Source organism: Anguilla anguilla, chromosome 7 (assembly GCF_013347855.1).
Source record: "Anguilla anguilla isolate fAngAng1 chromosome 7, fAngAng1.pri, whole genome shotgun sequence".
Taxonomy (NCBI): Eukaryota; Metazoa; Chordata; class Actinopteri; order Anguilliformes; family Anguillidae; genus Anguilla; species Anguilla anguilla.
The window spans coordinates 12,910,633-12,935,459 of record NC_049207.1 but is presented as its reverse complement, the minus strand read 5'-3'; the positions used below and the strand labels follow the sequence as shown (position 1 = coordinate 12,935,459).

The window sequence follows — 24,827 nt, the reverse complement described above, 5'->3', positions numbered from 1 at the left end:
ACCACATCGTCCCTTCCTGATTCCAGTTTAAACCAAAACAAACTGGTCATGCTGGTGACCAGCATGTTAGACGTAGGTTTGACAAAACCTACCTCCACTCATGCTGGTCTTGCTGATGACCCGTTTATGCTGTTCTTGCAGGTACATCTCTTTTATGTTTCTTGTTTTGGGATACCGAAATGTATAAACAAAAATAGTCCTTAATAAAAGCTGAGAATCAGCATTTTAGCCGTATGATATTTGATTGCAAATCTAAAAGTGTGGAGTACAGAACCAAATCAAGAAAAAAAAGGCTTTGTTCCTAACATTATGGAGCTCACTGCATATAGGCTAAGCTAATAAACACACATATTTGCACGATATGACCCTTCTTAACATTCTGAGACACAACAGTACAACGGGCGGCACAGTGGTGCAGTGGGTAGCACTGTCGCCTCGCAGCAAGAAGGTTGCATATTTGAATCTCGGCTTGGGGCCTTTCTGTGTGGAGTTTGCATGTTTCCTCCGGGTACTCTAGTTGGTAAATGGACTGCATTTATATAGCGCATTTATCCAAAGCGCTTTACAATTGATGCCTCGCATTCACCAGAGCAATTAGGGGTTAGGTGTCTTGCTCAGGGACACTTCGACATGCCCAGGGTGGGGGATCGAACCGGCAACCCTCCGACTGCCAGACAACCGTTCTTACCTCCTGAGCTATGTCGCCCCTTCCACAGGCCAATTGGAGACCCTAAATTGCCCATAGGTATGAGTGTGTGAGTGAATGGTGCGATAGATTGGTGGCCTGTCCAGGGTGTATTCCTGCCTCTCGCCCAATGAACGCTGGGATAGGCACCAGCACCCCCCGCGACCCTGCTCAGGATAAGCGGGTATAGATAATGGATGGATAGATGGACAACAGCACAACATTAGGTCATACCATTATCATCATCCAACCCATTTAAATTTTTCATGTGATTGTCATATCCTATTACTTAATGTGAGTTTAGAATTCAGTTGGATTCCGTTTTAATACCCCAAATCACATCATGGATTACAGAGCAACAATTATTCACGGTCAGTTGCAAACAGGCCAAAATACAAATTCCACAAAGCCAGTTTTTCCATACAAAACTTGTATACATGCTTGCGCTTTTCAGATAATTATCCATTAGTCATGAGAACATTTTATGCCTGCAGTCGAAGACTATGAGCCTTGTTTTCAGTGTGTATTGAGCTTTGTCCATGATAAACTACAGAGTGCTGTTGTTTTCGTGATGAGTAATTTGTGAGCATTATATTGTTGATCACATGCTAGGACGTTAAAATGCTGTGCATGGTGCATTTTCTCTTGGACTGGGAAATTCAGAAGAGATTACAATGTTCTATGCTGTGGAAAAAACCACTTAGTTTGACATCAGTGTTCAGTATCATTTTATGTTGTTGCTAACTTACCGTTTTTCCTGTCAGTGGCTGATAAAACAGTGGAAATGGTTTTTGATTTTTCTCAGTAAGTGACTGACAAGTCTTGGAATGGGAGGGGATGCCCAGAGAAAGAAGCTGGGTATGATCCTTGAAACTAGCTGTGAGTAAGCAGGATTTTGTGTGTGTATTGCTTTTTAAAATAAAAAATGGTTACTTTATGTAGGAACAGCATTTTCTCTGCATGATTAAATTCATGAAAAAATAATCTATAATCTTTAAAGATGAGTCATTTTGACAAGGAAATATCATTGAAGTATTTGAAGGTCAGTGATAAAATGCATTAGTATTTTTGGTTTTTGTGTATGTGAAAGCTTTTTGGAAAAAGTTTTATCATCGAAAAGCTTAATTAAAACTACCGTTTGACTTTGACACTGTAACACCACTACATGTCCTCTTTTCCTTTTCCCACCTAAATGGTATTCTCTGAAATCTTAGCAGAACAAGATTGAACTTTATTTTAACTGTACATAGATATCTGTATAAATGAAGCGTGAATTCGTATTTCTCTTGTACACTAAAAAAATATGGAATGCTTTCACACAAATAGCTTAAAATGAAGAAAATGTAAATAATGTAAGTTTTTATTGCACACTTTTTGCAGCAGTGAATAATTCATTTTGTTCTCATGGTACAATAAAGTTACTTGTGAGCCTATGAACGCTCTTAATTTTGATAAAAACCCCAGTCCCTATTTCACTTCTGTAAGGCCTTTCGATTTCACCATTTGGCCAGTTCTATGCTGTAGGGAACTTGAAAGGCCAAGATCACTGAAGAACTTTCTCCTCCACATTAGTTTCTTTAACCCTAGTCTTATTCTAATCTTCCCCACAGCACTGTCCACTGTGTTCTTCCCAGCCTACAGCATGGCACTGCTGTCCTCCCTGCATGGTTCCCAGGTAACTCTGCTGTCAGTGTTGCTGCTATGCTGGGCAGGTGTGTGTGGCGGGATCCCAGACCCTCGCCAGAGAGAATTACTGATACAGCAGGAGGCCTCCCGACAAACAGGGGGCACTGTTGTGCTGACAGAGGCTGAGCGGAGGCTGAGTGCTCAGCTACACAAGTTGAAACAGCAGGAAGTGGAGGGGCCACAATTCCCTCCAGCATTGCACTTCTTCAAAGCCCTACCCCTCATCCAGCGGAGCCCAGTCTTCAGGCTGCTACAGAAGATGCCCAAAGGTAACAGATGCTTCTCATACATGCATTTATAATGTGCTGAAATCATTTAACTTTATTGCGTGTTTACTGCTGCAGCCACCGTCTACTCATGCACACGTCTGTTGCCATTCAGGAGCTGCTCTGCATGTTCACAGCTTCTCCATGGTGGGGGTGGACTGGCTAATGAAGAACGTGACCTACAGGCCGCACTGTTATATCTGCTTCACCGCAAGCCAATCAGTCCGCTTCCTCTTCTCTGCCAAGCGGCCCCGCCCCCTTCCGCAGTGTTCTGCTTGGGTGCTGCTGGAGACACTGAGGGGAAAGGTGGACAACACCACCGACCTGGACAACAGGTGGGTGCTCACCTTGGGATGGAGGTTCTATGCAAAATACCTGTGGTTTTGTTTCTATTTGACTGTGGGTTAGAGATGGGAAGTGAAACTTTGTTGTTCCCGTAATAGGTGTGTCTACTGGCTGTTGTGACAGATTGACTGTTAAGATTTAATAGAAAGTAGAAGAGACAGTCTGTGCTTGGTTGGAGTTTATGAATCACTGATAACACATAATGGCTTGTTGGTTACAACTGTCATCTGCAATTAAACAGCCTGAAGCAGAACCTCACATTGCTCACAGAACACCCTGCTACAGCCTACCCAAGCCAGGATGCCTTGTGGGACAGGTTTGAGGAGACTTTCAACGCAGCATCTGGACTGATCAGCTATGTACCTGTTTTCAAGGACTATTTCTACCAGGGTCTGCAGCAGTTCTATACGGACAATGTCATGTACCTGGAGCTGAGATCCGGAGTGTCACTGGTGAATAAAGACAGCATTCCCAATTAGGGCTGAACCCATGTGTCATGGATGTTTTTACTGCAGAGTTAAAGCTGCACAAATGTAGTGTATTGACCTTGAAGTGCACCGTGTTACAACATTTAATAGGCTGCCCCATATCCTCATTTAGGACAACTAAACATTGTTTACCGCCAATTAATTTTTATATGGTTTATATCTTGCTCAAGGGTGCAATGTTCGTGCCAGATCATGTTGTAATTGAATCTGTAGCCTGTGGGTTATAAGCCGAGCTCCTTAAATGCTCTGCATTTCCACAGACCTATGAGCTTGATGGAAGTACACATGACAGGGCCTGGTGCTTGAACACCTATCAGGATGTGACCAGGAAGTTTGTGGAGGACCATCCTGATTTTCTGGGAGTTCGAATAATCCTTTCTGTACACAGGTAAAAATTTAAGAAGATAGAAATGTACAGGCTCAAAATCAAAATAAAGGTCACTGTCTACTGTATTAAAATGGCTTCTCATTCCAATCCTTATTCTAGAGTCAGGTTTGTGCAGTGTGTTTATTTTAGGAATGTAAACGTTTAAAATGTAAAAACTGGACTGTATTTCTAAGCACTTACAGCACCTGAAAGTGCTAGGAGAAACACTATTTGTTCAAATTAGAAGTTCAGTATATTATTATTATTATTATGCCACATTTTCAACAAGGATTTTCAACATATTGTATTAACTATGTCAATGTGAGCTTGTCTTTTTCGTCCTCTGTCTCTCAGGGGTCTCAATGTGTCTGAGGTCAAAGCTGTAGTGGAGGAGGCCATACACCTGCAGAAAGAGTTTCCGGAAGTCATGGCTGGATTTGACCTGGTGAGGAGATCTTGGGAGACAAGAACCTTATCTGGGTATATCAGATATCTGGTCTCCTTTTACTGTTATGATTGTGCACTGCGTGGTATTGGTGTGTTATGTGAGTGTGATATATAGGGAGAGGGGTATGCTAAGGTGTTGCTATGTTTTGGAGGTGGGCCGTGAGGATGGAGGGAGACCCCTCTGGTACTTCAGGGAGGCCTTGTCCCTGCCAGCAGAGCTTGGAGTCACCCTGCCCTACTTCTTCCATGCAGGAGAAACAGGTGAACCAATCATGACCCCTAACCCATGACTTTTAATCTCTAAGTCCTTCCACATATACACCTCTGAGTCAGAGAAACACGAGTCACAATTTCACTCTAGACAAACATGTATACATTTAATGGTGTATATGTGTGTAGACTGGGAGGGCACAGACGTGGATGAGAACCTTCTGGACGCCCTGCTTTTCAACACCACTCGCATTGGGCACGGGTTTGCCCTGGCACGCCACCCTCTAGCCAAGGAACTCTCCAGGAAGAGAGGTGTGGCTGTGGAAGTCTGCCCCATATCCAATCAGGTACTCCCATTGCGGCCTGCACCTGTCACTCACACAGCGCACCACTGAACAAGCTGGCACATTCAGACAGACCAAAAATGAAGGATGTCAGTCCTCAGCCACTTTTCCTGCCCTTTCCCCTTTCAGGTTCTTGGGCTTGTCTCAGACCTGAGGAATCACCCTGCTGCAGCACTCATGTCTGAAGGCCATCCGATGGTGGTCAGCTCAGATGACCCAGCCACCTTTGGAGCGACTGGGCTCTCGTACGACTTCTACGAGGCGTTTGTGGGCCTGGGTGGGATGAACGCCCACCTGGGCACGCTCAAGGAGCTGGCTATCAACTCCATCAGGTGAGGCCTCTGTCTGAACCACACTAACATGGAACGTGGCGTGTGAATATAGTCAACAGTAAGTCGCTGCGGTTACAGTACCGTTTATACAGTTGGCCGTTTTTGTTTGGTTGAATGCCAAAGGTGTGTGTGTGTGTGAGTTCACTGTACACAGTATGGGGTGTGTATGTATGTTTATGTTCATTCATTGAATGTTTGTATTATGTGTTCACTATATAGAGGGTAGGGAATACATACGTGTGTTCACTGTATGGACAGTGAAGTGTGTGTGCACGCATATACATTTATACATATGTATTCCCTGTAAGGATATATGTACACTGCATGTATTGTAAATGTATGTGTTCAGTCTATGGTGTGTGTGCATGTGTGTGTGCCCTCAGAAGGACTCTGATTCCCCTCCCCCTGGTTTCAGATACAGCTCCCTCTCTCCTGAACTGAAGGACAAAGCGCTGGCCCTGTGGCAGAGGAAGTGGGACAAGTTCATTTCTGAGAACTCTCAATAGAGCCCAGAGCACAAGAGGGAATGACTGGGAACCAGGTGGCAAAGTCACACCAGGCCACGGGGTTCATGTGCCAGATAAATCCACAGAGATGTGTCCAGGGTGGAGAGCAGCTCATGACTAACAAAAAAAACAGAATAAATTTAGAACCCGCACACTACGCTGCTGTTTCCACCACTTATTGACAATATTTTGATAAAATGTGGATCCTTGTCAGGTCAAAAGACATGCACCTCCTCCTTTGTATGTACACACACATCAAGTCACATGACAATCATCTAATTACATGGCCATGTACTTTGCCATCGGAAAACATTTTGAGGCTATAAAAAAACATACAAAATCTTAAATTGTGTACAGTACATATGAAAATAGTTTATTTACAGTAAGACAATAATCCCTACTTTATCTGAACATCAGATCACAACAGCTGAAGCATGCTTTTTGGCAGCCAATGCTAGTTTCTGATTCCATCGGTAGTATTTGTTTCTAATGTGGAATTTTTGTGTCTGGGTGTGGTCAGAACGTGAGTGTACGGCGGAAACCGCAGCATTGTCTGCAGTTCTGTTTATTTATGCGTCAAATTACCGGAAATTAAAGGTGTGCACGTTCCCTCTTTTACTAGGAAAAGACTTTCGTAGAATTCACCCTGTCAGAAATTCCCTTTAAAGTTCATGTCAACAAAGGTGTAACCTGAACAAAAAAAAAGAACAAAAAAGCGTTCTAGGCACTCATGTAGTAATCCAATGAGGAGAGCAGGGAAAGGGTAAAGTTAAACTTATCATTCTTAATGCGTTTGTTCCCTATGTTCTAAGAGCACCTACTATGTATATTTTTTGTCATACTCTTGTTTACCACAGAGCACCCAGTATATTCTTCTTCTACTCCAGAGGTTGCCATCTATTGGTGGGTTTATTTCCCGCAAGTTTGCACATGAAAGGAGAAAATGAAGAACTACAAGTTTTGTGTGATTGTATTGGTAGAAGAAATGTTTATTTTCATTCAAACCCACTTGGCTGTCCTACTGTTCCGATAAATCCATCCAGATCAAGCTTTACCTGCCGTTAGGCTCAGCAAGACAGCGGTTTTTATTATGTTAAAATATACCCCAAGAGGACCAGTATTACTGGAATCAATGAGTAGTTCAGCTGTTTTTTATTTCATTATATTTATATTTCATTTAGAAACCCTCATAATACGACAAAGCTTGAGATAACCCAAAACACAGTCGATTATGTCTTAGGCCTGATCCCTGCTTCACATATTACATCCACATAATGTCCATACAGAATTCTTCCTGATAGCAGGTGCAGTGTAGAGGCATACTGTAGATTGTAGCCACCGAAAGTTGTTTTTATCGGCTGCTGGTGTTAAACTGGGTGAAGTAGCGTTCATCAGGAGCATTGGAGTTCAGGGTTTTCTCAAGGTACTTTTTCCTGAAAAACAAGAGAGAATTTTTCTGTCACTTCCAGGGCTTCGAACCTTTCGCCAGTTAGCATCCCAGGGTTGTGTGGCAATGTTGTGTGATTGGTCATGATAAGTAATTTGTGGAGAACCAAGTCTGCCTAGTGCGGTGTTTCAACAACGACAATGTTCAGTGGAACTGGTTGGGTGACGGGGGAAAATGGTTTGTACCAGCCTGTGTATTTGTGACATTGTCTTTGCACCACTGTCACACACAGAGGGAAGGAGGCTACGTGGAGGCGGTGAGCGCGGGACTGAACGTGGGACTCACTGTTGGAGCTGGGCCTCGGCCAGCTGAGCGTTAGTGTTGTCCATGTCGCGGCGCAGCCGCCTGGTGGTGCGGGCCTGCTGCCTCTCCAGCAACAGCGCGGTTCGAGCCGAGGCCACGCGGCTCTGTTCCAGCTGAAGCTCCCGCTGCCGCTGCGCCATGCTGGCCCTCTGCGGACACACACACACACACACACACACGCACACACACACACAGGCCGCCGTCGTTACGCGCCCAGGTCAGCTCCCGTCTAAGGGGCCTGAAGTGTAACGCGAGCTTACCCTCTTTTCCTCCGCCTGCTGCAGCTGGAAGTCGATAATGTGCTTTTGGTGCTCAGCGGTCAGGCCCTTGTTGAGCCACAGACGGGCCAGGCCCAGCACGCTGGCACTCCCCTCCGGCCCCTGGTTCAGCTCCAGCGTCTGCAGCTGGTTCTGGATCTCCACGATGTTGTCCTCTTCCTCCTGCTGCCACTGCCTTTGCCGCTGCTCTGCCACCTCCACCGCCTAGGGACACGGATTGACCGCTTGCTCAAGACCACCAGCTTTCAGCAGGCACAGTATGACACACACAGGCGCAGACAGACATAGAGTACAGACGTGTAAGTTGGACTCTCTAGCACGGGTAAGCAAGAGCAACAGAAACCTGTATCTCACCTTTGTCAAGTTGAAGTCCTTTGTTGCGACAGCTAAGGCTCTCTGCCTCTGCTCCTGGATCTTCTGCAGCTCAATGGTTCTGCTGTCCAGGGCAACTCTGCTCTGGTCATATTGCTGATCTGCAGATAACATGAATGCAGGCCGAGGCAGAACGCTTCAGACCAATGAGACGTTCTTACGTCTACATATCACAGGTCATATTTGCCCATTACCAGAAAAAGAGCTACCTGTTTGAAATGTCTTTTGTCAATACATTTCCCTTTGAGGCACTGAATTATGAGAAGAATCTGTCTGCTTTTATGATTTACCTCTTGCCCCAGTGCTGACTTTGTTACGCGCACAACATGCAACCACGTATTATATACATGAAACCGCTCAGACAGAGCGACTAGATAGTCCAAGGAACATGGAAGCAAAGCCTGTACCTGTTTGTCTTTGTTGCTGCCTGGCTAGCTCCAGCTCACGCTGCTGTTGTAAGGACCACTCTCTGAGCTGTTCCTGCTGCCTCTTTACTCGGTCCTTCCAGTCCGGGTCCTCTCCTGCCAGCCCCTGCAGCACCTGACCCCCTTCCTGCTTCTTCAGCAGGTCGGGGTCGTTCAGGTCGAACTCCCGCCGGCTTGTGGGCTGCTGGAAGACCTGCCGGAAATGCTGCACGGTCTCCTCCAGGCGCCGCCTGTCCCTGGACTCTCTGCTCTCCAGGACACAAGCTGCCCGATCATGGCACAAAAGATCTGTGGCTGAGAGTGAGAGTCAAATCACACATCTGTTCAGTTGTGGAAAAACAAATACATTTTATTTTGGTGCTTTCAGATATGGAATTTATTCTCAATTTTCCAGGCTACAAGGATACTCAGTCAGTATATCAGGTTCATTATATAAAAAGATTAATTTTATTTAAAAATCTATAGATTTTGTCTCAAAAGAGCAAATTACTAACCATATGCATTCAGAATTTCTGCCTCTTGATCTTCTCTATCTCTTCTTTCCTTCACTTGGAAATCTAGAGCATCTATATCAACCTAGGGGGAAAACACATGGAATCACAGTTAAAGTACTTGAAGTAGTAAAGGCGAAAGTATTAACATCTCTTAACTAACCGGTCTTTCGTTACATCCCACCTTTGTTCGATTTAGTAGGTTAACTAAGGTGGCTGGCTCACATTAACCAAGTTAACATTAGATAATTAGTTATAGCAAGGATATCCAAAGTAGGAATAGCATGTAGGCTACTTACTCCAATCGTTCGGACTCTTTCGTTGAAAATCCTTTCTTTTCGTTGAAGCTCTCTGGTCCGCCGTTTCTCTAGGCTTGCAGCAGCAATGCGGTCAGACTGTAATACTACTTTGTTCATTTTATCAGCACGCAGAAACGTTATTATGACAGAAAATGCAATTGAACAAGGACACCGCAAACATACCGTTGCTAGGATACCTGATGCGCATCCTTTTCGCCAGTGGTGACGCCAGCCCGGAAGTTTATTTCGCATGGCTTCCCGCTGCAGATTTGCAATGCTTTTTTATAGGGATTTCAATTTCTGAATAAAATAAGGCCTGTGGCCAACAAAAGCGAAAGAGAGAATCAAGTTTTGTTCTAAGACATAAAGTACACCCACTGATATCTCAACCGTGAATTTTGAACCCGTTATGTGCTTTAAACATGTAAGTTGCTAGCTAACAATATTGAAACTACAACTACAGTCAGTCCCAATACCAAAGATACTACACAACACAGAAGACTTGATACACTTTCTTGTCGAGCGTCCCCTATCACCAGTAAATGCACTCAATCCCTACGACAGACGCAATGAGATTACTTTACTCTAAAGTATGTGATCTTTATTTCTCTCAGGCTCTGAAAAGTATTCCGTTCTAATATTCGCAGATCCTCTCATTCACACGACCACTTGTTCTTGAATTTTGTGTATACATGTTTTTTTTAAAATATTTTATTTATTTATTTAATTTTTAAAACTGAACTTCCAGTTCGATGGGGCTAAACAGGACTGATTGTATACGTCTGGTGAACTTGGACGCGGAACCTATGCTGCATTCCAGACAAAGATGTCTGAAGTTCCCACGGAACTTCCACGGTCTGGAAGGACCTGATTCCGACCACAAAGCATTCCATTGATCGGAGCCGGGAAAGATGACATTTAAGCAAAAATAAATAAATAATAATAATAGGCTAATAATAATTAACCCTGGGTTTACAAATATGTCTCTGCAAACATAGCATGTTATTATTATCATGCCAAGTAGGAAATTGTACTCAACGGTGTATTTTAATAGCTTAAAATTGTTTCGAGACGATTGACTGACGATTAAATTTTTCGCGTCCGCAAGCCTGCTGGGATAGCTGGCGATGCAAGTAAATCCAGTAGAGCGACGGGAAGGATGAATATCATAACGGGCATGGGTTGGGCGATAACGAATCAGATTAAGATCCATCGTGAAAACTCTCCGATTTAAAATTGTATTTCCCCATTCCACATAGTTTTGTTAAGGATGACACGTTAATTATTGCTGTGTGGGAATTTCCAAAATATATGATCGATATAGATTTAAGAAACATCGTTTTAAAAATAGAAAATGCGGCCGAGTATGGGAGGACAGAACGATGTCAGGCGATCTCGCTGGAGGATGTGCGTATGTTTCTGACCTAAAATGTGTCAGCTGATATCCATAGGCTGAGGCCTTTCTGAGCCATCCTCCATCTTGTGTGAAAGCACTGCTCCCGTTCCATAGGGCAACACATTGCAAGATAAACAAGTTGTGTTCTCTCATCAAAGTGTACCTGCAGCTGTTTTGATTGTAGACTGTCCTTGGCTCTCTGGAAAGTCAGCTCTTCCCCCTCAGTTCATTTCCATTGTGTCTCCTTCCGAAGGAGATTATTCAGTGGTGTTTGCCATGTTCGGTAGAATCCAGTAATAGTAATTCAAACATCCCCAGAAAAGCTTTCAGTTGTGCCTGGTCCCTGGGTCTGGTTGCCTCCTTTGTAGCTGTCACTTTATCTGCAACAACATGCACTCCATGACAGTCATCCTTGTATCCCAGACAGACAACTTTTGGGACCATGAAGTCGACTTTGTTTCCCTTCGTCTGCTACAGAGTATACAGTTAGCTCTCTCCTCCAATTCCACCCTCTTACTGTCCTCCTCGACAAAGTGTGCCTTATCTGTGTCCTTCCATCCTGTTCTCTGTTCAGTTTCATCTCGTGACCTGTATTTCCTAGCAAAGTGTCCCCTTTTTCTATAACTCCATGTAGGTATTTATCTTGTCTGACGGCTTCCCTGGCTGACACAAGTCTCTTAATATACCATAAACTTTACTTCCACATGTACTCAGAAATATAGCTTTCTTCTTTTCATCTCTTATCTCGTTAGTCTCAAAATAGAACCCGAGCCATTCCAAATATTGTTGCCAATTATCCATCTCTAGATTAACCTCATGTATTTTTCTGTATGTGACTATCACAGTCCTCCAGTCCATGTCGCCAAATGTTATATTGATAGGACACCTTTTCTGTTTTTTAAATATAAAGATTGATTTATTTATTGGCCTTACTTGAACTGCTACAAGCTTGTAAATCCTGCTCTGAACTGAACTGGTAGGACCTCCTTTAGTAGGGTGTGGCTCTTTTTCCCCATAGGAAGAGTCTGGTCACATATTTTGAAAAGCAACCTTTTGCGAAATGACCTCTCTGCCAAGCCAAACTAGTCAAGCATGCTTTGTTACATACAAACAGATATATGGAAACATGATATATCACTTGAGAGATTTTAATAGGGTGTAGCTATTTTTTCCATTCTGTTTTTATCTAAGTTAACCCTAGTCAAACATGCATTGCTGTGTACAAACATAAGAGGCTGACATTTCACTTCAGAGATTTTCTTTAGCCTGTGGCCTTTTTCCCATGGTTATAGTCAAGGAATTTGGGTATTTAGGTAGATGTGAAATGCCTTCTTTAAAAAAAAATTGTTTAAACTATTGTTTTGTCTGCCTATACATACCAGTCAAAGAGCTTTACTGCATAAACACATCACAAGGAGATGGAATATACCTTAATATGTCTCATAACTATTATCTGTCAATCAAATGCTCTCATAAGTTCATATTATATACATACAGTATATAGTGCTCATATGTTAAGCATACGGTCTTCAAGTAAATTATTTTGCCATGAGCAGAATATTTAATGAATGGTTTCTATAATTAGAGTGCAGTGTATTTTTGTTCCAGGATGCACTAGATGAAATACGTAAAAGCTTCTTCGTGTTTTCCATTGTTGCGGTAATGACACTCCCTTTCATATTTCAGTTTTTTTTTCTGAGCCCCACAGAACAACATAAAAATGCTTTTCATTTTTATTTCATACACACGTTTCTACTGTAGGACACAGAGCGCGCACCTGCTTACACAAGCACCCCAGCGAATGCATGAGCATGAGGCTGTGACAGAGTTGCCTGCTCAGAACCGATGTATCGCTGTACATGTACCTTTGAGCATTCCACCCAGGCGACCGACGTCTGCATGAATCCACCTTCAGTGTCATCCTTGAGAATGGAATATAATGAGACTTTGAGCCGTTCACAGTCACCCGGTGTTTTATCCATGGCTGTGGGCCCCATAGGGTGCAGTGAATTTACAGTGTGTGACGGAGGAAATAAAAATGAAGAAAAAGGGGGGGGGGGGGAAGCAACAAAATACATGCACTCACAACAAAAACTAAGGAAAAAATTAAGAAAATAAATGAAAAAACTAATCTGCAAAACCGTAGGCTCTGCCCATTAGTTTATGCCCTTAGTAGAACAGGCAGGATGGTTGACTTTTAGCATAACCCTCTGGTACAAACTCTGAAAAAAAGAGAAAAAAAAAACCAAAGAGCTAATTTTCCAGCCTTATAAAGCTGTAACTCCTCCTAAAAAGAGACCAAAAGAATTAAATTTACTTCCAGCCATGATTAAATCTGGTTGAAAATCTTCCTATTAACACCATTGTTTTTTAAACAACACAATGTTTAAAAAAAAAAAAAAAAATCTATTTGTAGTTCAAAGGTACTAAAATCAGTCTATATCCTTAAATTAAACTGAATCACCCCTCCAAGTATCCCACCCTTGGCACATTCCCCTGGGAACCCCTCAGTGAATGTCCTGCATTCAGTTTGACAGTTCCGGGTCTAAACAGGGACAAATGTGTGGTAGCGGTGACATTAATAAACAATTCAATTCACATTTTTTAAGACACAGAGTCAATAAATCAATCTAAGAAAATATAAGTTGCAATAGTTATTTGTTATGGAGCACCTAAAAATGTATAAATGTGTTTGTGTTCTGTGCACAGTGATAATTTGGATGAAAATGCTAGATTGACACCGGTTATTGTCGATAGGCATAACAAAAACTCTGTAGCAACTGGAAACTAAAACAAATATATTAACGCAACAGCCATCACATACATGCAGAGCAATTTACAGACACTGCTAACTGCCAGCAAAATGTAAAACAATAGATAATCAAGGTGTGTACAGTAAGTAGGTTGACGTGGAAGTCTCATAAATCAGGGCCCGGGAGTAGCCCCATGACACACACTGATTGATTATTATTATTTTTAAAGTGAAAGCATCACATGAAAGTGTTTATTCCGAGAATCCTTGCACCACAGTCTGTAGATATTTCAGCAGCAGTTGCAAAGTGGTGTTTTCAACATTGTTGGTCTCATCAAGGATACAACTGTCGATGATTCTAAACAATCTGAGTGTTAAGATGCTATGTAGCATAAATTACATCAAAATGTGAATTTCAAAGTCAAGTCGAAAAAGTCTCATTAAAAGTCCACGTGAGGATTTTTAGTGTGCAATATGTTTATTTAAGGTTTAATTGATATTTTAATGACAATATTTATATTGATTTGCTGAAATATTCGGTTGCCCTATCTACTGCTGTTTTTCCGTTTTGTATAGCCAACTATAATACCCTACAGTACATATAATAAAAACACCTCTTAACTTAGCCCCCACAGTGCAGTAGCCTATATCCATCCATCCATTTCCTATATCTGCTTATCCTGGGCAGGGTTGCGAGGGATACAATGCTGCCATTTCACTTGCAGGGAGGAGATGAATGGGCTTAATGGTATGCTTCCTCAGAATTCCTTAATCACATGCTGTATTTTCCAGTGTTGGCCACTACACTCTTGAATGACAAGATGATAGTAGGTATCTTCTCCAACAGCAATCTCAAGACATTTATTTGTTTCTCTGTTCCTTATGCCCTGTCCCTGTAAAAGATTCCAATAATATTGTCTTAATACACAGAGGAACTGCCCATGAGGAAACTGTATGAACAGTGCATTAAGTCAAACATTTGACTGACATGACTGTTTTGGTCAAGCCAATGCATATGCATTGGTACCAGGAGTCATCTTGATAAGCATTATATTGTCAAACTAATATGTAGGCTACAACTTCAAATGTACAATATATATGATTGCATGAGTCACAATGAATAAATAATCCAAATTGTTATTGAGATAACCAGCATAATCACCTGTTTGAAGTCCCAGTACATGTGGAATCCTTTTTCCTTGGCCACTTTACAGTCATAAAGTGATGGAGTACTTTCTGTGCCAGTATCCACCAGGCATCGATTTCTATTGTATGTGTGAGATTGTATGCCCCCAATGTAAATCTGTCCATTTGTGCGGTAATAGCAGTGCTGTATGAAAAGAACAACATGTTAATTTACATTACTCTCTAGCTTAAAACTATGAGCCAGATTTACTGAGCCTTTTGCAACTAGTTCCAGGTGCATGTATGACACATTGTACCCCAGAAACATGCGCTTTATGTATCAAACAGGTGCACAGGGCATATGCATTTAAGGGAGGATTGCACAAATAACAGGCGGAAGTATTGTAAAAATGGCTGATGACGTATTCCATTGAATTTACTAGCGTTCACGCAATTAACAAGGGTCAACGTTTGTGTGAAATTTCTCCACCTCTAAAGAGCAGGCGTAAATCAAGTCACAAGCAAGACACAGGTATAGGCCTCAAAGATGCACTGAGAAAATCTTGCAACAAAAATCTCACTATTCTAACTCCCTGAGCATGAAATCATCAAATAGTACAGATTAACCAGCCATGCAATAATAAAGGCTGAGTGCTTGTCATGGAAAATGTTGGCAAAAGTTACGGAGCAGTCTCGGCAAAGTTGAAAATTGAAAAAAGAGACTGAAGTCATGGAGTGTTTTAAGAAACATTACCAGTAGATCTCATGCACAGCGGTGGGAAATGATTGAAATAGCATGCACAACTGTAGCAACAGTAACAGAGTGCTCGAAGTTTCAAAGAAATCAGTTTCTGCTAGCAAAGGACATATGAGTTAATGCATTGATAGGGTGGTGCATTTAATTGTTTTTGACCATCATGGAAATAGCATGCTTTTGCCTTTAACAGCACATTTTTAGAAACACAGCATGCTCAAGTTGCATTACAAAAATAATACAAAAACCGAGTTACTGTGTGGTTGTTTTTATGTCTTTAAAGTTAGATTTGGTACATGTTGTAGCCTACATTGCGAGGTTTGAGTCTTTGATGGAGCACTTGTTGTCACTGACAACACTTAGCTACAGGACAAGGACCGCTCAGCATCAAGACTGTTGACAGGGGCCGTCAAACATTTGATTGCAGCAACTAATTGAAAGCTACGTTATAGTTACTATCCAAAACTGCCAAAAACAAAAAAAATCACGATAAGCATGAAAAACAGGGAAAGACAGAGCTGCCTAAAGAAGAGACAAAAACATGGAATCAATGGTACCTGCGTCTTCTGTGACGTAATTACACTTCTGGGAGAAATAAAAGATGACATAGAACCGCCCACTGAACATTCCCATTCCATCCCAGCAATAATCATAATCCTTGCAGTATCACACTCTTGCGCATATGGATAATTTCAATCGACTGCCACCACAACTGGAATTATCAGATACTGCATTTTGTCCTGCAGTGCTGGATACACTCTTAGGAAGTACCAGTAGATAGCCTACATCAAATTCCCCATACCAAATCACGATATTCAATGCAGTGAACAAACATTTCTTTTTATCTGTGCCTCTTAGCTACGCTTCATTTGGAAAATGTGATTAGTAGGCAGTGCCATTTTCTGATTGCGTAACTAGCTGTGGCCTTAGTAAATAAGACGTCAATTTCATGCAGACTGCGTACGCACCAACCTATCCTTGCCAGGCCGCATTTTTCCTGGTGAGTTTTATGTACATACATCTGTCCCTGTATGCCTACATATTAAAGGCAACACATTGAGAGATTTTACTAACCTGAGGAGGAGCAACGAAGTTACATCCATAAATAATCGGTTTACTTCCAGGAACAGGTCCTTGGTCAATACACAGATCCTTCTTAAGGTCATTAATCAGCTGCTCGGTTTAAAGACAAGAATGAAAATAATTCATTTTTAAATTTTAAATTTTCATTCAAAATGCAATTACTTTGGGGGAATGATTTACAGTGCTTTCCAATCCCTGTGCTGTCAAGAACCTGGCTGTCCTAACCATTTGGTTTGTTAGGGTATATTAGGAATAACTGTTCCATCTTGGCAAAATCAGGGCAGAATCCTCTTTAGGCTGTGTCCAAGTTTTTATTCACACTGGAAAAAGTGGAGCATCTAGTCTTGCATATTGTTAGAATAAGTGAGAAAATGCCATCTGAAACTTTAGGTGCCAAATAAAAATGTGTATCTTTCCATTTTATACTGAAGGTACTCTCAAGGAAAAAAACTGAGTGCATATTTCAGATACGGTCAACAGTGTAAAAATAAGTTACTCACAACGCCATAGCCCACTAGGTCATTCCAGTGGTCCAGCTGTGGATAAACATTTTCCAGGTACCACTTGAAGGGTTTACACTTCAGCCTCTCTCTGAGTTGCTTTCTCTCTGACACATCCCCAATGTCAATCCCATGATCCTGATGAGAAACAGGGTAACAGAAAACTGAGGTAAATCGAATGTATTGAAAGAGTAGGAAGGAATCAGTTGATAGGAACCTGATGTGGAGTGCTACACACTTGTGAACATGAACAGTTTCACCCTGACAGAACACTTGTGTAATATATTAAATGTCGTGGTACCAGGGGCACACCTTTAATGGAAGGTTCCAGGCGATTTTGACATTGTCCTTGTACTCATCCATCCAGACCTCAGCCACCCTGAGGGCATTTCTCTGCATGGCGACGCCATAGTCGGGCAGGTAGGGTTTGTGGGCCCTCGCAATGTGGGCAATCCTGGAGCATGGCACTACCTCTATGCTGCCCCCACACAGCCACACCTGGGGCAGGGCCCAGACAAGGTAGAGCTCAGAAGGTTTTTTCTGACTGGCACAGTACTCGTCTCCCACAAATTATAACCCATGCACATTGCAAATATTCATGTGATCTCAGGAAACGCATTAAACATAAACTGTGTAAATGGCAAAAGTTTCACTTACTCGAATTCCCAGCTCTACATTTTCTCCGCCATAGATTTTCATCCCACCGTCCAGCACTCCAATTTCCCCAAAGAAAAGTCTGTCAACCACTAGAATACCCATGATGGAGGGACTCCTAGCAAAGAGGAGAGAGTGAGCAGTGGTACGTCAGTATCTGTATTCCTATAACATCTTCACTAGGACATCAACTGAGTAATATACAACATATATTGTACCTACAATGACCATATGGATGAGTAAAATTGAAATTGCTTTAAATGTCAAAATATATGATCATAAATTTTATGCTCAATTCCATGGTAACGTAAAATGTTTTAAATCAAAATAGAAGTTTATGTTCATGCACCATGAGGCCCCAATGGCCTGTTGAATGTAAATTCAAGATTATGAGAGTGTGTGTTTACGACCATGTGTTTTGGACTTTTCTTTGTGTGTGTGTGTATACGTGCATGTGTGTGTGTGAGGTCACATTAATGGCCTGGTCACGTACTTTCCTGGTTGTGACTCATCATTGAGCTTGTACCACTCAGGTCTGAAGGACTCATACATGCACCACAGAGCCCAGTCAAAAGCATCCGCTGCCGGCAAATATCGTATAACCTTCATGTCGTCAAAATTCACCCTGTCAAACACGGGGGTCAGCACCACTGTCCGGTTCTCCTTAATTCGTGCCAGGAGTGGCTCTGCCCTATGGATACACATTCAGAAAGCAATGCCTATTCAAATATACATAAGGCTCATAAATATCTTCAAATATACATAAGGCTCACAAATACATTTGTGTCCTGCTGTGTACTTGCCCTTTAGGGTATTTTATTATATATATATATATATTCGCCTGGAAAGCTGTGTCTGAACCTACCATTCCACATGGACCTCAATATGAGCATCTAAGATGGCCACCACATCTCCTGTTGCAGCCCTCCACCCTGAGATGCGGGCCTGCGCCAGTCCCATCTGCTCCTTGTGGTTCACCTTCTTCACCAGGCCTGGCTGCTCCTCATGGATGAGGCTGATGTAGGCATCCAGCTTGTCCTTCAGATCCTCTGCAGTGGATAAATTTGACCTCTTCATTAGCTGAACAGTCAGTGTATTCAGTAATGAAAAATCATGTTACGGGCCAGAACAACTGGGGGAAAATTATTAGTTTTTACATATATATATATATATATATATATAAACAAACTAATAATTTTCCCCCAGTTGTTCTGGCCCGTAACATGATTATATATATATATATATATATATATATATATATATATATATAACATTATATTTATAATAATATATCTTTAGATGGAAAGATGATTGATGATTGAGTCCAGTTTCATGAGAAGTATTTCTATCTTGTGATTCATAATTGACTATGTATGACGACTTGCACTTTTTATACATAAATTTTTTAAAACTCTTTTCTATTCTATTTTTATTAACTTATTTTGTTTTGTCTTTGTGTTTTTGTGTCTAGTTGCACCAGAGAGACTGGCGAACAAAACTTTTTGTTATACTGGAATGGTATAATGACTATAAATTGAATTGAATTGAATTGAATAATTCTGTGACATGGTGCCAATACCACTCCATTTCACATCACAGCCACAAGTCGTGCAGAGGTAGAGGAGACCCAGTCATACTTTGACCACAGGAATCCAAACAATTTTGCAGGGGTTGCTCGAGCAACTAAACACTGCTATCTCTGCTGACTAAAGTCCTCCCATATCCCTCGGGCAACACAAAGCCAATTGTGCATCCCTGTGGAGCTACCGGCCACAGTCGGCACTGAGAGTTACTCATGAAAGCCTGTGATTTATTATTTTCATACAGTATAACTCCCAACCCAGATGTGGTGCTGTATTATCTTAATTGTATAATAATAATAATAATAATACCAATAATAATAATAGTATTAGTAGTTTTGGCTTTACATTTAGCATCTTACCATTAGAACTGTGATCATCTACCAGTATAATCTCTTTGAGCAGGTGAGCAGGTGTCTTGTCTATGATACTGCGGATGGCTCTTTTGATGATGGACAGGGCTTCATCCAGGTAGATCAGCACCACACTGATAGTGGGGAGGTCCTTTGGGTATTTTCTCTCCAAGCATCTGAGGGGGTTTAATGGAAAATTATAATAATTTTTACATGTGTATAGATTTACTTTTTCGGCTGGCTATTTCCTTCACGTGAGGGTAAAACACTGGTCACATCCAGAGGATCATCAGACCCTACACACCAGCCAGACCTCTCAGTTCTGCCACCTCTGGACGCTTGGCACGCTTCGTGTCTGTACTTCCCGCTCCCGTCTGCTGTCTGTCCTGGCCCCTCGCTGGTGGAATGACCTCCCCGTGGCGGTCAGAACAGCAGAGAATCTGACTACCTTCAAACGCAGACTAAAGACTCATCTCTTCAGGCTGCACCTCTCCCCACCCCTCCCTAGCCTATAGTTTAGCTCAATGTACCTAGTTAGGCTAATACGATCACGTTAGTTTTTATTTGGCAGGATTGTTTTTGTCTGATTCTGATTAGGCAAATGTGATTTCAGGATTGTTTGTTTGTTTGCTGAACAGGTTACTCTACAGGGTTGGAGTCCTGATCTATGTGGTCACTTCTGGCACTACGATCTTTACTTCACTCTAGTGTTTTTCTTTTGCACCTCTGCAACTTGCACTAATACACTTGTTGTACGTCGCTCTGGATAAGAGCGTCTGCTAAATGCCTGTAATGTAATGTAATGGTCACATAACTATAACCTCAATAGGCCAATTAAATATAGGAATATTTATAAAATTAAAGAAATATGAAATCTCATTATACAATAATTTTTAGAGTGTACACAAAAAATCATTCTGAATTAATCATCATTTTCACTCATGGTCAAGTAATTTAAAGTTTTTTTTCTTTCTGCCACTTTTTCAAAAAATGTTTCCAGAACTTGGCATGTTCTGGAAAGCAAGCCAAGCACTCATCCTGACCATATGGTTAGCCAAATGTCGGTGCTGTAGCGAACAACTGAAAATGCAAACTTTGAAAATTTTTGACCCACTTGACATACAAAACCTATGGGGTTCACGGATCTTATGGGTTCCTTACCTTGCAGGAACAAATTTACCTCAAGTATCCATAAAGGGTGTAAAATTGGATTATTCACCATTTTGCACTTTTTGATAAACACTTAATATCTGCTCATGGACCTTACTACCAGCTGATTTTCCCAAAATACAATAATATAACCAATGTTTTTTTCACACTACAAAGTGTTTAAAAAAACATTGTCATCACAACTAAATTAGCTGAAAAAGTGATGTTATGGTGAACTGATTCTGTATTGTTGACAGTGGGTGGGAACAGGTAGAATTATTACATGTACAATTAAAATGCATAATCCTTTTTCCTAGATACACAAAATTCATCATGTGCAGTGTAGCACCTGACTGCATTTATTATCCATGATGAGTGAGGGCAGCTTAATTTTCGGTGATTTTTTGGTGATCTTTACCTCTTATCTCTGGTGTCTGGGATCTGCCTATTCAGGGGCAGCTTGTTACTCAGGAAGGCATTGTACCCATATTTCTGATACAGCTCTTCTGCCTCCTTCTGCTCCTCCTCCGAGAGCTCCTCCCCCCAATTTGTGAAGAGGGCTGAATTTGGATACAGTTTCTTCACCACCTTCTTCTCCAACTGCACTGCTGACTCCTCGTTATTTTGGCCTTTTCCACCATCAGTTATTTTAACGGATTGCACTGTGGACAAAACGCAAATGCACAATTAACCAGTAGATGCAAAATTAACTAATACATCATATAAATTAAATTGGAGAATTTTTTTTTTTTTTTTAATGACTCCAGTTACCCACCGAGATGTTTAAAATTAATATACTGCTGGTGGTTTTAATTTCACTACCATTATATGAAAGAAAACTAACCTGTTGTACTGTATGATTTACATCTTTTTTGACAGCTTGATGATAAGACAATAGGACTATTGAATGGAATAGTCACTTTTCTGTCCTGACAAAAATATTTACTTTTTCCATTTCTGGAGCAGCCCATACAGTACATGTTCAACATTTTTAGTGGTAGTCCAGAGGTAGTAAGAGGTTGATTTGACAGTTTGTAATTGCTGAGTTAGCTTTGCAATAGTTGATTATAGGGGATGTAACTACTGAATTGTCTTTGCTCAAGTTTGAAACTGTTATTGTATGCATTTTCACATTTACAGATTTGTGAATACAATCTACAGATTTGCGAAACCATTTACAGATTTGTCAATCCATTCTACAGATTTGTGAAACCCCATTTACAGATCTGTGAATCCATTATATTGATTTGTGACTTTTATTACAAAAATGGCACCATACGATTCTTGGCACCGATGTGATCTAAACGTTAACTGTGCTTACGACTATATAAATAATTTTTTTTGGAGTGGGCAAGTCATTTCTTTTCCTATATGTTCCTGTGACCCAGCACCTCGCGGTAGTTCTTCGGTGTGTTAATTTTTTCCCACTCAAGGAGTGAAAATAAACAATTGGAATAAACCGACGGAAATGGACTAGAAAAAAATACTTTTGTTGTTGACAGGCCAGGTAGGAATTTCTGGGTGTGTGTGAGAGGATAAGATAAGAAAAAACCAATACAACAAAAACAAAACGGACACCTTCTGGGAGCCTGCCTGTACAGGAACTGTCTAAATTGCCCAGCTAATGGGTTCCTGCCGCAGGCAAACAAAGTCATAAGGCGGAGTCATAATCAAAATAAAAATTCTGATTCCAGCCGCAGTTAGTTAGTTCCAGATTTTTACTTAGGCTATTTGGAGAGCACAAACTTCAGATTCTTTGTTTGAGGCTGAACTGTCACCAGAAAACAATAAAATGGCGCAGAAGAAGTAAGAAAGGTTAAAAGACACACAAAGCTAATTGCGGCGAAAGTTACAAAAAAGAGCACAGCATGGGCTGTGAGAGTGTTTGAAAATGAAGCTAATGGAGAAAAAAAATCTGAAGACTTTGACAGTTATGGAACAGAAGAACTTAATCAGGTGCTGTGGGCTTTATGCATCCGTACAGAATAATAACGGTAAACTTATAGCCTTATTTACTATATCAACTTTAAGACAAGCAACACGCTCGGAATTATCTCATGCGCGACCCATTAAATCCAATGGCACAGACGTTGCTTTATAATCTCAAACTGCTTTCCTAATGGTTATTTTGCATCCTGCGAATTGGTTTACAACAGTGAATATGTACGGATTTCTAGACATGCTGATAGCGACCACACTTTCTCATATTAACCTCAAATACGCAAGACAGTATGCTAGCGAATTTATGTCAAGTTCCATTCATTTATATGGGGTGGTCGATACACGTCCCCTTAGCAACCCAAATATAGCGCTGGACCACCTCTGAGTTATTTGCCGGTAGGCTACATAAAAAAATCGCGAAACTACTTTTAAAAAAATAACCACTGGAGGATAACGAGGACATTTTTCCTACATAACTAGGTACAGTTTGTTACCGATATTTCGCCTATTTTTTCATATTTATCAGTTGAAAATCAGTTTGTTTTCCTGTCTGTCGAACGAAGTGTGTTGATAATAGGTGCTCTCACTCTAGCTGACGTTACAACAGGTGTAACGTTTGTTGAAGAAGCTGAGCTAGCTAACGTTAGCAGCCTTACTGCTACTCACCCTGTTGTTTTCTAATTTATAATTCTTTGACAGTCATGACCAGCACTGACATGTAGGGGAGAGTGTGGAAATAACTTTTAAAATATTTTTTAATAACTGTTTTCATATTTGGCTCAGTTTTGAAAATATCACTTGAGATAGATGAATCATTTTTAATACAAACAACCTACATCCCTTACCACAATGACATTTTTTGGAACATGCCATTCACTTGCAATCTGACCAAAAGTACCGAGAGTGAAATGTTACATTTAACCCTGAAGTTGGGGTAAAAACTAACATGCTGCGAGGTACATCTGAAAGTTTCATAGATACACCTGGAGAGAGGAGCCCTGGAAACTCCTATCCCTGCTTGCCCTGTGGAGGGCAGGGGAGTTCAGGGCACCGAGGAGCTACATATGGGGAACTCACCCAGATTGTTGATCTGAGTCTCCATCTGTTCCAGCCTCCTCAGTGTCTCTCGACTCCATGCGGTGTTGTTCTGATAAGTGTGCCGCAGGCTGTCTCCAAGGGAGCCCACCTCATTCTTAATAGTCACTATGCAGAACATGGTTGTAGTGGCCACCAGTACAGTGGCTGCCCCTCGGAGAAAACGAGCCCTTATCATCCTTGTGTGTATGCATGCATGTGCATATGCTTATGTGTGTGCTGTACAGTGTCTGGTGCCTCCCGCAGTTCCAACATCAAGGAGGCGTACCTGCCTAGACTTAGGGTTTCCTTGATTGGTTCCTTGCACCTTGGGTTGTGAATCATACTATGGCTGTGGTCCCACCTGTATACTTCTGTTCTGTCTAAATCAATCTATTAGGCAATATAGAAAACAAGTATACAGTTTATATGATTCTTGTAGGTGCCATTTTTTGTCTTTCTTTGTTTTGAGTTTAGCCACAAGGAGGCAGTGCATGTTTTTTTGTATTGGGTTTCGGGTAATGTACCAAATATATGATCACAGAAGGTAAGTGATAGGATATACACTCCCAGCCACTTTAGGAAGTGGGTCTTTGCTGCGGCCTGGATCTTGGGCAGAGTATCACCTGGTGGGTGGAGTAACATATATTAGGGTAGAGTCGGTATAAAAGTAACGCATCATGAATGTATCGCAGTCAATAAGCATATTGTGCACTTCTGCTACAGTAGCCTTTTCAAGTTTTTTACATGTGCAATTTAGTCCTCTACCACATGCTAGTAAAAGTACAGAGCAATTCTTTTTTAGCAAGGTAAGCAAACATCTGTTCCAGAAGTAATTTTTGGAAACAATATTTATTTTTATTCCTGATAAATCAAATTATGCATGATTTTAAGCAGTCACCTGTCCTTGAAAAAATCAGTAAGATTTTATGAGTCAGTTTTAGCAGGAATTGTTTGCCAGGTGACCAAAAAAACAGTGTCCCCATCTGTACAAATGTAACTGCTGTTACAATAATGCCCCCTCTGAGTTGCTATAACAATGTGCTTTTTTTCTGTTATATGTTTACAGAATTCCATCTATAGAGAAAGCAAGAGGGTTGGTACCCAAGGAGGTCATGGAGAGGGCTTCAGATTTGGCTATTAGGGACATTAGATTGTGTTGAAAACCATCTACA

At 41.3% G+C, this 24,827-nt stretch overlaps 3 protein-coding genes across 5 annotated transcripts; 1 reads left to right on the top strand and 2 right to left on the bottom strand.

Moving 5' to 3' along the window:
• Nucleotides 1-770: 770 nt before the first annotated feature.
• On the top strand, nucleotides 771-5,833 carry LOC118231524 (adenosine deaminase 2-A-like). 3 transcript variants are annotated; one of them, XM_035425394.1, is made up of 10 exons: nucleotides 771-1,564; nucleotides 2,296-2,640; nucleotides 2,753-2,972; nucleotides 3,224-3,434; nucleotides 3,731-3,858; nucleotides 4,192-4,282; nucleotides 4,437-4,545; nucleotides 4,684-4,841; nucleotides 4,968-5,170; nucleotides 5,586-5,833. In XM_035425394.1, the coding sequence occupies exons 1-10, from the start codon at nucleotides 1,513-1,515 to the stop codon at nucleotides 5,674-5,676; spliced, it is 1,608 nt and encodes a 535-aa protein (XP_035281285.1). In that variant the 5' UTR covers nucleotides 771-1,512; the 3' UTR covers nucleotides 5,677-5,833. The 3 variants fall into 3 exon arrangements, 2 of the variants coding, with proteins under 2 accessions (XP_035281285.1, XP_035281286.1); XR_004766086.1 differs by lacking the exon at nucleotides 5,586-5,833 and having other exon boundaries at nucleotides 4,192-4,317; nucleotides 4,968-5,097; XM_035425395.1 differs by lacking the exon at nucleotides 771-1,564 and having other exon boundaries at nucleotides 2,525-2,640; nucleotides 2,775-2,972.
• An 806-nt stretch (nucleotides 5,834-6,639) lies between these two features.
• On the bottom strand, nucleotides 6,640-9,544 carry LOC118231525 (RIB43A-like with coiled-coils protein 2). The gene is made up of 7 exons (XM_035425396.1): nucleotides 9,292-9,544; nucleotides 8,996-9,077; nucleotides 8,484-8,795; nucleotides 8,059-8,177; nucleotides 7,687-7,908; nucleotides 7,409-7,575; nucleotides 6,640-7,109 (listed from the first exon to the last, which is right to left on the bottom strand). Exons 1-7 carry the CDS (start codon nucleotides 9,541-9,543, stop codon nucleotides 7,028-7,030), a joined length of 1,236 nt encoding a protein of 411 aa, XP_035281287.1. The 5' UTR covers nucleotide 9,544; the 3' UTR covers nucleotides 6,640-7,027.
• A 3,921-nt stretch (nucleotides 9,545-13,465) lies between these two features.
• Nucleotides 13,466-23,698, bottom strand: LOC118231523 (probable polypeptide N-acetylgalactosaminyltransferase 8). Its single transcript, XM_035425393.1, has 11 exons — nucleotides 23,656-23,698; nucleotides 21,056-21,299; nucleotides 19,498-19,664; nucleotides 18,421-18,604; nucleotides 18,049-18,246; nucleotides 17,559-17,673; nucleotides 17,214-17,399; nucleotides 16,902-17,039; nucleotides 16,393-16,491; nucleotides 14,602-14,769; nucleotides 13,466-14,332 (listed from the first exon to the last, which is right to left on the bottom strand). Exons 1-11 carry the CDS (start codon nucleotides 23,678-23,680, stop codon nucleotides 14,198-14,200), a joined length of 1,659 nt encoding a protein of 552 aa, XP_035281284.1. The 5' UTR covers nucleotides 23,681-23,698; the 3' UTR covers nucleotides 13,466-14,197.
• Nucleotides 23,699-24,827: the final 1,129 nt, after the last annotated feature.